Source organism: Haemaphysalis longicornis, unplaced genomic scaffold (assembly GCF_048455015.1).
Source record: "Haemaphysalis longicornis isolate Haplotype H1 unplaced genomic scaffold, Haemaphysalis longicornis Haplotype H1 scaffold_1, whole genome shotgun sequence".
NCBI classification, from domain to species: Eukaryota; Metazoa; Arthropoda; class Arachnida; order Ixodida; family Ixodidae; genus Haemaphysalis; species Haemaphysalis longicornis.
Window position 1 is genome coordinate 394,536,271 of NW_027526203.1, and position 13,989 is coordinate 394,550,259.

Genomic DNA, 13,989 nt, shown 5'->3' on the forward strand with positions numbered 1-13,989 from the left:
TGAGATAGTTCGTAGCAATTCATGGTAATTGGACAGCGCTAAGAGCTAGGGCAAAGGAAAGATGCGTGCGTACAACGCTCAGATCTTGTCCACATCCTTATGTGTCGCTGTTCCTTGCATTCAAATTCTCAGTTTAACCTCTAGAGGACGAAAGCCATTGCAAAGCGCGTCCACTTTCAACGGCGCAGGCCGCGCGCTTCCAGTTTCCAGTATATACTGATGCGCGCTTGCCGGAAGCAGCAGACGCCAATCAGGGTGGCATCACAATGGTTTGCCTCTGCGACGCGGGCCCGACCGTGAAACAGATATCGCGCACTCATTCCAGGGACAAGGACAGCCCTCATTTGCCGCGTAAATGTAACGACGATCGACGGCGCGTCCTTCGTGGTTACGCTGGAGGCCGCAGTATATGGATGAAAAAAAGCTATATAGCAGCGAACGAGGCGGCCAGCTTGAATCTGAGAGCTCTCACGCAGCGAACAAGGAAAACTGCGCCACTCTATCAGTTACGCCCCCTCATTCAGCCGGGGGGACAAACAGCCGTGTCTCGAAAAATGTTCGCAGTAAAGCGCGTGTCGTATCCTACAGTTCGCCTAAATGAAACCCGTTTGAACCGGATCCCCAGCGACTCTCCGGCGAATGTTTTTTGAAGTTCGTTGAGCGGTATTCTCTCAGAGTAGTGCACAACGACCTTCCCTCATCAACGGCGGAGCCCGCGGCAGTTTACGCACCGCTAAATGCGTAGCGGCCTCGAGTAACGAAAGGACAAACAAGGAGGGTGCAACTTCCGCCGCCGGGCAGGCAGTCGCATCCCTGGCCAATCCTTTCGCCGCCTGCCAGGCCTTTGCGCGGTGGGCATGCACTCGAGGCCCCGGTCCGGCGGCGGCCAAGGGCGGTGGCCGGCCGGTTCTCCGGCGCCGAATGCGGCAACCAGGTAAGGCGGTCAGGCGGCTCACCGGCCTCGTTCGCCACACGCCGCATAAACCCGATCTGCGCTGCCTGCTCCGGGCGCCGGCAGGCATCGAGCTCCTCAGCCTCGACGGCTACGCACAGGTGCGTACAACCGTGGCCCCCCGTGCCCTGTGTGATCGCCTAACGTGCTGGGGCATCGTTATTGCGTCGACGCCACAAAACGTGCGGCACTGGACGAGCAGGAAATCCGGAAGACACAGTGCCTTGGCGTCTGTGCACATTTGGCGTGCCGCGTCCCTGGCGCCGCTTTCAGCGTCCCGTCGTCGTTTACGGGACGATGTCGGTCCAGTGATTTCCGGCTTCTGCTTTAATTACTGCAGCGAAATGCAACGTGAAAGTGTAGGAAATAAGATAAGGTGAAAAGTCTGGCGAGCAAGAGCTTTTTGCAACTGCCGTAAGATTCGTCTTGCATTAGACATGCATTGACAATGCAGTGTTAGAGCGAATATTATTTTCTGGGGCCCAGAGAGTCCATGTCCGCATGCGCATCACTGGATTCTTGGGTGGGACGTTGATCCTTACTATGTATGTTTTCATGCCCATACTTTGAGATGTAACAGAGTGCCTATCCTCGTTGCGTTGGCTAACTGTTGCGTTGACTGGACGCGGATCGACAATCTGCGTCGCCGATCCGCCACGGCTGTCGACGGAAGGCGGAGATTTGCATTAAGTCTTCAAGTTTCGCTGATCACTTCCATGTTTCTCAACGAGAAGCAACGGTAGTTGAGATACGCACCGGGCTCGATTGTGTCTAAGGGCTGATCAGTTTCAATGAAGGAAATCAATGCATGTTTAGTTGCTTCATTATGCGATGTTTAGCTTCACTCTAAGAAATCCCAGCAGTGATTTCTTTAGAGGGATTAGCTTCACACAACGCTCCAGAACGCCAATCAGCGTGACCAAATGTACGAATTTGGCGAATGACGAGGCCAAGCATGCGATAGAGAAAAAAATAGGATCTGCGCTGGGACAACAGCGCAAGGTGTGTATGTGCGCTGATTGGTCGTTCTAGAGCATTGTGGTGGAGCCCACCTGCACTGATTTCTTAGGTGTTTCATCCAGTTATTTATTTCTGTTTTCCTACGCTAGAACGGTCACGTACAGGCGTTCTTGTAAGACCGCATGAAGGCGTACAATGCGTTAAAGCATTGAGGAACTTCACAAAATGTGAGAGAGAGAGAGAGAGAGAGAGAGAGAGAGAGAGAGAGAGAGAGAGAGAGAGAGAGAGATAAACTTATTTATTGAGAGTAATGATGTTTTCGCGGGAGTGGTGCCCTCTTCGCGGGTACCCATGCTGACAGTTGCTCACTAATTCGAAAAGTATACAGCGCGCAGCCTGTTTGACCAGTTGTGGAGGAGGAAGAAAAAAAGCGGAGAAAACACTGCAGCGGATGATAGAAGCCTTAACCTCGTAGGATCAACAGCAGGAGGGCACCTTGCACCCTAGCGCCGCACGCCGCAGAGTTGACTGAACGCCCTTTGAATACGGTCAAAGAATGCTGAACTCGGAGTTCGGCGTGTCACAAAACATACATGCAGAGCTTCCTCTCGCCTTGACAGAATCTCGGCAGATGCCGGCGATATGAGTTGGACGCCCGAAGCAATGACCTGGTAGCAACCGCCGTGCGTATGCGTGCTTTGACTACCAAAATACGGTGCGCGGTAGCAGGTGGTTCGATTTCCACTTGCAGGCTGATACGAGGAACATCTTCAAAGGCTGTTGCATAAAGTTGGAAAGGGGCTCGAGAAACTTGGCGATGAGCGGGAACGGAAGAACCCTTGCATGTATAGCCCTGCTCGGTTGTCTTTTTTTTTATAATTACCGTAAAGTTCCAAGCAAACGCCACCCCCCGAAACATCGCCCGCCCCCCTTTAGGGGGTGAAATATTCAATTTACTAAAAGACCCCAATGATTGCCCACCCCCTAAAATCTATGCTTTAGCGCCAATGAGTGAACAAAATAGACGCATCTATTCATGTGTTGGTGCGGTCACTTATTTGTCCTTTCCGCACTTGAGCCGAAAGTTAGCCCACCTGGTATTTTTTTCTTGATATCTCGGCAGTTTTGGTTGGCGATGCGGCCACTTTTTTCTGGTTTTTCGCACCTGGCCCGAAAGATCGCCCATCCCGTATTTTTCACTTGATATATCTGTACTGTGGGTGGGCGTTCTTTCAGAACTTTACGGTAGATATAATGCAACCAACGCACATTGGCGCTTCTACAAGGCTTAATTGAATGGCATGCGGAGGTGAGCTTTCACTTGCAATTCGTGAGCACCACGCACTCTAGCTGGTGTTCTGAGGTAAGAAGAGCAAGGCGCTGGAATACCAGCGTTGACAAATAAGCAGCGCGAACGTTACGCCACCGGAAAGGAAATGGGAGAGAAACAAACAAAAGTGTCGTAGTCGCGATACTTGTAATGCACTGTGCGTGCGTGCACGTTAGCGCGAGTGGATCTGCGGCACATTCCTGGCCTCGTTGGTGCGGCAGAGACCGGGTGAACGCTCGCATAAATACAACTGCAATGCGCCGCCGACCGAGGTAGCCCCATGATACATGCCAAGCCGAGTCGACGGCCTGATGAGGTCGCGCTGCTGTGATGCATGACATGCAAGGGCGGCTGATCGCAGCATGTCCTCCGCAGCGACCACCCAAAACAATCCGCGGAGCCCACGCGCGACTTCAACAGGTGATTCTGTCGCCATGGCGACCAGTGTTTGGCTTGCGGGCCGCAGTGAACGGTGCCGCACGATGACGCAGACGCAGAGGGGAGTTTGGCGCGGGAGGCAGCAAGGTTGTTGTGGTTGCGCGTCCACTGCTCGATGACGTATGCATAGGTGGGAAGTGGCGCGCCATTTAATTTTGTAATGCCTCTCGAGGTATTCGTTACGCTGTGGTCATTTATCTCGCAAAATGTACCTTCTTGCTCACCATTACACCTAACAGTGCCTACTTTAAAACGCCGCTAGGCTCTAGTTGGTGGTTCATATGGAAGCGGCGCAAGCTCCATACGCGCATTCAGCGCGTGCTTCGGCTAGTTTGAGGCCAAGAAAATTGTTTACCTTAAAGTTGCTCATCGCTGTCATGCTCTGCATTCAGTTATCGCGGATGCAGAAGTAAAGTTAACTCTTTGCATGAGCATTCTGTCGGACCACAAAGATTCCATTGTAGCCCCAAGACCAATACTGCTTGCATTTTTTCATCGCGACAACGTACCATCGTTACTTTGAGAGCGTAATCCTTTGCGCGAAAACCAAAGCGAAAGAAAAAAAAAAGGCATCTCGTTCATTCGGCTGCAGCTGCGTGTGGCAGCTAGCGACATCAACAATTAAGGTGTCCCTTGCTCTGGCATTCTCTCCAAGACGACAACACTGCGCGCGCATGCCTTGTTTGCCTTGTTCGTTCTTCGCACTCCCGCACAGCTGTTGAAACCAGCGTTCCTGACTTCCGATGCAGCTTCGGCGTAGCAACTACAAAGCGGCAGCTCGGTGGAACGAAGTATAGTCGGTCTGACATTTCTACCCCGTTGTGCACAGCTCTCGTTTCGTGTCAGTCACGCATCGGAGGGGATCTAGCCTAACGTGTCGGTAGTTTTTAGCGCGGGGGAGGTCCACACGAGGCGAAAAGAGAGCGTTGAACTGCATTTAAACACGGCAGAGACGCTCGGGGGGAGGTAAATGCATCATTTATTGATGGCCAGCATTCGACATCCAGAAGGATAACTGGGGAAATAAAGAAGGGGAGCTACCCTCACTACCGACTCTGAGTATGCGCGCAACACTTTGGCGTTGTTCCGTCTTCGTTCAGGCGCAGCTGTGCGCGTAACAATGCCAGCAAGTCGGAGCATTTCCATCAAAACGCGGCGCAGGCAGCGAGCGAGCGTCGCGCAGGCTTCGTCGCAGTGTCGCTCAGACGGGCTTTGGTGCAGGTCGTCCGGGAACCATCCTGCGAAGGCCTGGATCCATGGGGCGACCCACCAGCATGCTGTCTTGGCGCCTGATGCTGCTGGCCGCTGGAATGACGCTGCTTGGTGAGCGAGCAAAGGAGACGGTGCGCTCTCTTGAGTCCAGCACGTGTCAGCGTTCACAATGAGGGTCGTCACCATAGATCCAAACATGCATATGATTCTACCTATACCGTTTATCAGACCGAATGTAGTTGCTGGAATGCTCTAGTGTTCGTTACTCGTAGTTGAGTGTCACTGTTGGCTGAACTAAGTAGGACTATACTTGCGAGGTTGCATTCAAACGTTTCTCACGGCCAAAAAATGACGAAATCAGCTCTGCTGGTACTGATTCCCTTCAGTTTTTGTCCCTTTTGGTGTACATTCACCCACCTTCACCAGCAGGGCTAGCTCGTGTAAGGTGCTCATCCGAATTTCTATAATGTATACTATATAAATTTGTATATGTATATCTACATATCTAGGTATATATCTGTATCTATATATGTATATGTATAGAGGCTCGAAAATTCCCACGCTTTCTCTTCACAGCGCTTCTCTCTGTCCGCATTTTTGCCGCTTCAGTGCTGCCCAGCCCCCCCCCCCTTCGCCCTCGAAGCAAATAATGACGCACACGCTTTAGAAAGGTAGTATATCAATCCCTGCCCATAAATATTCTTTAAAGCAATTAGCTGATGTTTCCGTGAGAAATACTTCGGCTGAATTAAAATTCGTTTATTCTAAGCATCAGCAAACAAGGGAGGAGACTGGCTTATTGTAACAAGACATTATTTGAGAGAGCATGAAAGGTAGTGATTATGTGACCTCATGAGAAAAGAGCAGCGTTCATTATTGCGGCCTGCCGCCGGGGTGTCCCCACCATCCAGTATCGGCACCAAGCTCGTGTGAAATACAAAATTATGGTCGCTTTCAACTTATGATCTTCCATACTTTTGAATTTACCAGAGCAGTGAAACTCAGTTAGTCCATAGCTATAGCCTAGCAAAAGCACATGCTGCAATCTGTCTTTGTAAATTACTATTTCAACTGGTTTTACAGTTGTTTTTAAACCCATGCAGCCACAAAACGGCCGCGGAAGCGGCGGCATCACGTTCGCTATAGAACTGCGATTAGTAATTGTACATGTTAATATACCAAACAAATCAATATTTTATATCTTACAAACTAGGCAATTTTTTTTTTTCAAACGTATTATGCCTAGTTTTCTGTGTCATCTCAAGTACAAACTGGGCATAATTTGTCTCAGCTACCATGCTCGTAACACACTCGTATCATTCCGGTACCATACTCGTCCTACATAATCTTATTCTACTGAAGCTGCATGCCTTCCCCGTGCATGTCGAGCCCGTGAAGAACCTTAGCTTTACGTTAAGATCACTTGGGGCTAATTGATTGTTCCTATTGTTTGCTTAAAATTATATGGTCCTTCTCTCTCTCTCTCTCTCTCTCTCTCTCTCTCTCTCTCTCTCTCTCTCCTCTCTCTCTCTCTCTCTCTCTCTCTCTCTCTCTCTCTCTCTCTCTCTCTCTCTCTCTCTCTCTCTCTCCTTTTCTTTTTTTTTTTTTTTCAATTGTAAAAGTTCTCACCCTCCCACTGGTTCCTGACATTCCCGGCCCCTGTACACCTGTTGCGTCCGTTTGGGGAAGACCCGCCGCGGTGGCTCAGTGGCTAAGGCGTTGCGCTGCTGAGCACGAGGTCGCGGGTTCGATTCCCGCCGCGGCGGCCGCTTTTCTGGTGGAGGCGAAAAGCAAAAACGCCCCGTGTGTACGAGATTTCGGCGCACGTTAAAGATCCCCAGGGGGTCAAAATTAATCCGGAGCCCTCGCTACGGCGCGCCTCATCGCCTGCGTTGCGTCGCGCGTTAAACCCTACAGTCAATCAAGTCAAGTCGTTTGGGGAAATTTGTCAAGCCCAAATGCTTTGCGGCTCTGCTGTCGCCCGAGAGATCGCATAGATTATAGCCCAAATGTCCGTCTACGCGAGTTGCACAGAAAGAGGGGGGAAAAGGTGTTCAACTGGCGGGACACGTTGTTTGACTTCAGGACTCAGGCCAGTTTCTCTGACCACGTGGTGCCAAAAACGAATTCAAGGGGCCGACGCCAGTTCAGAAATGCTGTGGTTGGTAGTCCCGTCCGATTTTCCTCCCCCTCCCCACCCCCCTCAAGAAAAGCAAGTCACGAAGAAGTTTTGATGACACTATCTTGTGCTAGTTGGAGAGAGTGTTTGAAAGGCGTTGCGGAGCTCCGCATGCGAAAGTTGTACTCCGTGGGTTTGTTTGAGGCCGCGGGTCCGTTAAGTCCGGTGTTTTGTCCTCTTTCCGGTGCTTCCCAGCCGCCACCGACGGTGTGGACGCGTGCCATGACCTCGAGTACTTCCGCACGAAGCAAGAATGCCTACATCAGTTCGAGAACGAGGTCCGCAAGAGTTACGAAGACCATTACGACTATGAGAAAAGTCGGGAAATCGCTTGCTGGTGAGCTCTACTTCCTTCGCCTCAGAGGCTTTGTCCGCTGTCCGACGTACTGTGCATATATTTCATCTTCGTTATCTGTGATACGGCGAACTTTATGACTTCAGCGTTGCTATTGTCTTTCTAGTGCAAATGCTTCAGATCATGTACATTTTATGCACTCTAAGCTTGTGCATAAATATTCATATTAAAATCCGAAAAACACGTGCCAGGGAAAATATTGTCCATTTATATTTATTCTACACTCTTCCGAATTTCGGCACTTTTATGAAGGAGAAGCTATGAATTAAGAACATTCGGGCGCCAAAAAGCTGATTTTTTTAGATTGTTGGACATGTTTGGCAATTCTCTTGTATTTGTTTCCCCAGTGGGTTTTATGTGACAACTAGCTTGATCATTTGGAAGAGTTTATATTGTCGAAAGTTCGCTTTTGGTGCGCATGCTGTCCGCTGCGAGCAGCGTCCTGCAGCGATTGAATCAGGCATCGTAAAGTGTGCCTGTATGTTTAACAGGAAGTTTTAACCGATTGAAGCGTTGTCGAAAATACAAAATTTTCGTAGTTTCAACTTGGCATTGTATGCCTTTAAAAATTCGAGGTACTCCGGATTTCGTGTTTTAAAATACTAATGACAAGCTCCTAAAATTTTGAGTTGTCCTCGGCAAAAATACAAAAAAAAAATCAGCTCGAATAAAATTTCCGAAACACCGCAGCTGGTTACACATGCTGAAAAACCCGTGATGTAATGAAGTCAACGACACTGCAGTACAGACGCGCGGCCACATGGACACGGGACAGCAATGCTGTAGAGATGGCAGCGCCCAAGAAGAGGTGGGGGGGGGGGGGGGGGGGGTAGTGTTTTGGTTGAGAAGGAAATGAAGATGAGAAGGACTAGGGAAAGTATAAGATTTTTACATTTTTACACACACCCCTTACACCCAATTAACACCCCGCCATAAGAATTTCGACCGCCTCCAAGAAAGATTCCACAACTATACGAGCACCCCGCATTGGGTGCTCCACGATCGTCTATAAAGCCGGTCATGGGGTCCTCGTATAGTTGTGGACACACACATACACCCCCCCCCCTCCCCCTCAAGAGGATTTCGACACCTCCCCAAAATCGAAATTCTGGATAAACCCCTGGCAGCGCCGATGGGCCACGACGGGGTGATGTTTTTTCCCGGAGTTTTTTGCCCGGAGCAGCGTAGGGGGAAAGTTTTCTTTCCTCATGACCGTCAAGAGAGCGGCAAGCGTTTGCTACGCTACCGGCCGCGGGTACCGGGACACGACTGCGCATGCGCGCACGGTCATGGCGAGGCGGGCCACACCTTACCGGAACGAATGCGTGGGCACGGCGAGGCGGGCACCGGAGCGAATGCGCACAAGCCCAATCCGGTCCCGTTACCCGCCGCCGGTAGCGTAGCGAACGCTACGCTGTGCTAGGACTAGAGTGAACTTTACTAGGACGGAAACTAGGGGCGCGGATCTGGTTAGCGCGCTATTTCGCGCTAGCTTTCAAGTGGATAGCGCGCTACTTCGGGGTGGCCAGGCCGGCGCGCTGCATGCGCAAACTTTGCCGAGTTGGTGGGGAGCTGGTGAGCGGTCGCTCGAAGATTCGCTCCGCTCACGTGGTGGCTTCTAGGCCTCATAACCCCACGCATTTTCCTTAGCCAAACGTGCGGCGGTTTATAGCACCGGGCCTGTGGGCCTCATCAGGGATCGTGGGGCGATACCCTTTGTACACGGCGGCGTTTTTAAAGACGATAGTTTTTCTTGGGCTACTTGACCGCAGCAATTTTGGTCTGTCTGTCTTCCCATCTGTCTGTTTGTCCCTCGAATGAGCCACCCGGCCAAAGTTAAAGCAGTTATTGAACGGGGCGTTTATATATAACCAAAGCCAATTTCCATCCCACGTGAAAATGGGCACACTATTTCCAGCTGGAAACGGTTCTTTCCAGTGTTATATCCTGCTGGAATACATGGTCCCTGCTGGAAATGGTAGTTCCCAGCTGGAAAGAATTTCCAGTCTAGCTGGGAATGTTGCATTCCAGCGGGGAACTCATTTCCAGCTGGAGAAGATTTCCAGCCTATGTTGCCTTCTCGCTGGAACTTGGTGCTTCCAGCTGGAAAGAATTTCCAGCCAAGCAGCACACGTTGGCTTCCAGCTGAAAATGGCATTTTCCCGCTGGCGAGAATTTCCAGCCAAGCCGCACATGTTGCATTCCACCTGGACGAAAATTTCAGTTCCAACTATACTTATCTTGGGAGGAAGTTGCCAATGGGTCAGTTGGAAAGGGTAATTCCACTCTTGGTCTTTGAAACAGCCAATCTTTTAATTATTTTTCTTGTGATTTCAGTGAAAGATACGATGCGGAACATATGTCATGCGAAGAAGATCCTGTTTCACACAAAGTCCTCAAAGCGTTGACCACATTATTTCTTTATTAGCGGGGGGTTAAACGAGTTAATGGTACTCGTTAGAACAAATTTCTTCTCTTTTATGCGTACCTCAAAATCCCGAAGCCGGTAAGAACGCCGATACGAAAAAAATACAGTGTAGCCCATTTATAACGAACCCACTTACAGCGATATAGCGGTTATAACGAAGTGATCTTGATTTCCCATCCCAATTATAGCGGTCTTATAATAGTCCAGATATAGCGAAAAAGCGGTTATAGCGAAGAAATTTCAGATTCCCGCTTACTTACTTCGTTATAACCGGGCTACACTGTATATATTTTTACAGAAAAGGCGTTGGCAACATTGCTCATTTGAAGTATTTTTTAAAGCCAAGTCAAGACACGCCAAGCCAATCGATTTGTTTAAAATGGCGGTCAAGTTAGCTAGCTGTACAGTATAGTGAACTAGAATGATCTAGTGGCGCGAACGGCGAGGAAGGGGCGTGCTCTTCTGTGTAGAAAACACCAGGTGGCGCTGCTGCGCCATCTTCGAAAGGCGCCGCCGCGGCAGGCTGTCGCTGTTCCGATGTTGGGTAGTAATTAACCCTTAAAAAAAAATGCTACTCGCGTCTGGCATTTCCGTACCTTGCTAGGAACGTTTTGTTGCAAATCTGCCCGTTTGAGCTGTAGGGAAACGGCTATAAATCGAGTTGTTTGGTGTCGTCTGCTACCTGCGCAGACGATCGATGCGAGCGTACGCGTTCGATGTGCTGCCGGCGGACAACTGCTATGTTTAATTCTTTACGAATGGATTTACTTTTTATATTTACTGTAATAAAGTCCCGGCATGAACCTACTTGTGAATTTCACTCTACAAAAGCAAATTATACCCAGTATTCACGCGTCCAGTAGCACCCGGCTGATTTTCTCAGCAGCAAAGTTTGCAATAAACAAATTACCTTCAGAGGAAACTTTCCCCAGGCACTTAGTGCTGAAGGCAGCGTCTCCAAATGTGTCGTTTGAGATCGCAGCTTCTGTGTTAGCACGGGTAATACATCACTAAACCTCCTAGTCGTCATGGCCCCTTTGCAGGCCGAACTGCTGTCAGCTTCTTGCAGCACACTGTTCGCAACAGCTAGGGAATATATGTCACCGCTTCCGCATAACACACCACGAAAAGAATGTTTGCGACGACACTTTGTCGTCATGTGGATAGAAGAGCACAGATTTCTCGTGAAAATGTCTAGCTTTTTTTTTTTTTTTTCGTATCGATGTCGTATAGCGAAACGAACGTTTCGATCGTCGGCACAATTTAGCCGGCACCAGAGCTTTGAAGGAAGCTTGACTTCTTGAAGATGGCTCATTGTGAAAGCATCATTCCACAGAACTTGCGACTTCATTTGATGAGCACTGCGGAGAGAGAGCCTCGTGTTGTGGCTGGTGCACCTCATCTTTTTCGGCTCTTCAGCTTGCTTGCTGGCTGCCGAAACTGAAACTCTTGTCCGCCTTTTCCTTTGCGGCTTCCGCGTGCATGCTCCGCGCAGAATTCGAAGCACAGTCAGGCAGGATGGTAGGTACAGCACCTGGAGCCAGTGACAGCTTCCCGCGTACAAGTCGCACTTTACAGACGTTTATTACGTGGATGTAATCACGCAATAAGCACTCGGGCTCAAAGTGGCGCTCACCAACGGCTGAAGATATGGTCAAGAGTTTGTCCAGTCTTCCCAAATTTTGTCCCCACTTTTTGCACAGTTCATCGTCCAAAGGAGCGGCGAACAAAGACGCCTTGGGAGCACCTGCAGGGTAACCACTGTGACAACCCGGAGCAAAGCAATAGGTGTCCGTCCTTCGTTTTGACATCGCGTACCCGGCCTGCAGCCAACCTCTATTCGACAGCACTCGCAATAACTATATTCCTGACGATTGTATACCTCTTGCTTCTGTGGAACATCACGGAAACGTAAAACACGCAGAAAATGAAAAGCCGGCTTCAGCCATAAACAGACGGAGAGTTTGTCCGACCGCGCGCCGCCAACGTATCGCACATCCGCTCGTATCGTCTGCGCCGCTAGCAGACGATTTGTTTGTAGCCGTTGCCCGATGGCTCAAACGGGTCTGATAAGCAACAAAACGTTCCTAGAAAAGTACAGGGACAACAAAAGTGAGCATCTTTCTTCCATAAAGGTTAATTACTGTACCACAGTAAAAAACGGCAGCGGCAATAGCTAGCGAGCGCCCCAAGGAACGGCCCGTGCAACCGCGGTACCGTTTTCGAAGAAGGCGCAGTGGCGCCCCTGGCGGCGGTAGACGCGCTTTGCTTCAGCCCGAACGCTGCAAAGCGCTCCCGTTCGCGCCACTGGATCAAGACATTCTAGTTCACTGTACTGTACAGTGAACTAGAATGTCTTGATCCAGTGGCGCGAACGGGAGCGCTTTGCAGCGTTCGGGTTGAAGCAAAGCGCGTCTACCGCCGCCAGGGGCGCCACTGCGCCTTCTTCGAAAACGGTACCGCGGTTGCACGGGCCGTTCCTTGGGGCGCTCGCCAGCTATTGCCGCTGCCGTTTTTTACTGTGGTACAGTAATTAACCTTTATGGAAGAAATATGCTCACTTTTGTTGTCCCTGTACTTTTCTAGGAACGTTTTGTTGCTTATCAGACCCGTTTGAGCCATCGGGCAACGGCTACAAACAAATCGTCTGCTAGCGGCGCAGACGATACGAGCGGATGTGCGATACGTTGGCGGCGCGCGGTCGGACAAACTCTCCGTCTGTTTATGGCTGAAGCCGGCTTTTCATTTTCTGCGTGTTTTACGTTTCCGTGATGTTCCACAGAAGCAAGAGGTATACAATCGTCAGGAATATAGTTATTGCGAGTGCTGTCGAATAGAGGTTGGCTGCAGGCCGGGTACGCGATGTCAAAACGAAGGACGGACACCTATTGCTTTGCTCCGGGTTGTCACAGTGGTTACCCTGCAGGTGCTCCCAAGGCGTCTTTGTTCGCCGCTCCTTTGGACGATGAACTGTGCAAAAAGTGGGGACAAAATTTGGGAAGACTGGACAAACTCTTGACCATATCTTCAGCCGTTGGTGAGCGCCACTTTGAGCCCGAGTGCTTATTGCGTGATTACATCCACGTAATAAACGTCTGTAAAGTGCGACTTGTACGCGGGAAGCTGTCACTGGCTCCAGGTGCTGTACCTACCATCCTGCCTGACTGTGCTTCGAATTCTGCGCGGAGCATGCACGCGGAAGCCGCAAAGGAAAAGGCGGACAAGAGTTTCAGTTTCGGCAGCCAGCAAGCAAGCTGAAGAGCCGAAAAAGATGAGGTGCACCAGCCACAACACGAGGCTCTCTCTCCGCAGTGCTCATCAAATGAAGTCGCAAGTTCTGTGGAATGATGCTTTCACAATGAGCCATCTTCAAGAAGTCAAGCTTCCTTCAAAGCTCTGGTGCCGGCTAAATTGTGCCGACGATCGAAACGTTCGTTTCGCTATACGACATCGATACGAAAAAAAAAAAAAAGCTAGACATTTTCACGAGAAATCTGTGCTCTTCTATCCACATGACGACAAAGTGTCGTCGCAAACATTCTTTTCGTGGTGTGTTATGCGGAAGCGGTGACATATATTCCCTAGCTGTTGCGAACAGTGTGCTGCAAGAAGCTGACAGCAGTTCGGCCTGCAAAGGGGCCATGACGACTAGGAGGTTTAGTGATGTATTACCCGTGCTAACACAGAAGCTGCGATCTCAAACGACACATTTGGAGACGCTGCCTTCAGCACTAAGTGCCTGGGGAAAGTTTCCTCTGAAGGTAATTTGTTTATTGCAAACTTTGCTGCTGAGAAAATCAGCCGGGTGCTACTGGACGCGTGAATACTGGGTATAATTTGCTTTTGTAGAGTGAAATTCACAAGTAGGTTCATGCCGGGACTTTATTACAGTAAATATAAAAAGTAAATCCATTCGTAAAGAATTAAACATAGCAGTTGTCCGCCGGCAGCACATCGAACGCGTACGCTCGCATCGATCGTCTGCGCAGGTAGCAGACGACACCAAACAACTCGATTTATAGCCGTTTCCCTACAGCTCAAACGGGCAGATTTGCAACAAAACGTTCCTAGCAAGGTACGGAAATGCCAGACGCGAGTAGCATTTTTTTTTTAAGGGTTAATTACTACCCAACAT

The 13,989-nt window shown here is 49.9% G+C and overlaps 1 protein-coding gene across 3 annotated transcripts in view; it reads left to right on the forward strand.

The window, feature by feature from the left end:
- LOC144155318 (uncharacterized) overlaps positions 1 to 13,989 on the forward strand; it is a 41,757-nt gene that overhangs the window by 13,873 nt on the left and 13,895 nt on the right. The window contains exons 1-3 of one of the 3 annotated variants that reach the window (XM_077686668.1): positions 817 to 1,053; positions 4,902 to 5,003; positions 7,267 to 7,408. In XM_077686668.1, coding sequence (XP_077542794.1) covers positions 4,937 to 5,003; positions 7,267 to 7,408 — 209 coding nt within the window. In that variant the 5' untranslated portion in view covers positions 817 to 1,053; positions 4,902 to 4,936. Of the gene's footprint in view, positions 1 to 816; positions 1,054 to 4,408; positions 4,561 to 4,901; positions 5,004 to 7,266; positions 7,409 to 13,989 lie in introns of those variants that run through there. The other 2 variants (XM_077686667.1, XM_077686666.1) reach the window with 2 other exon arrangements.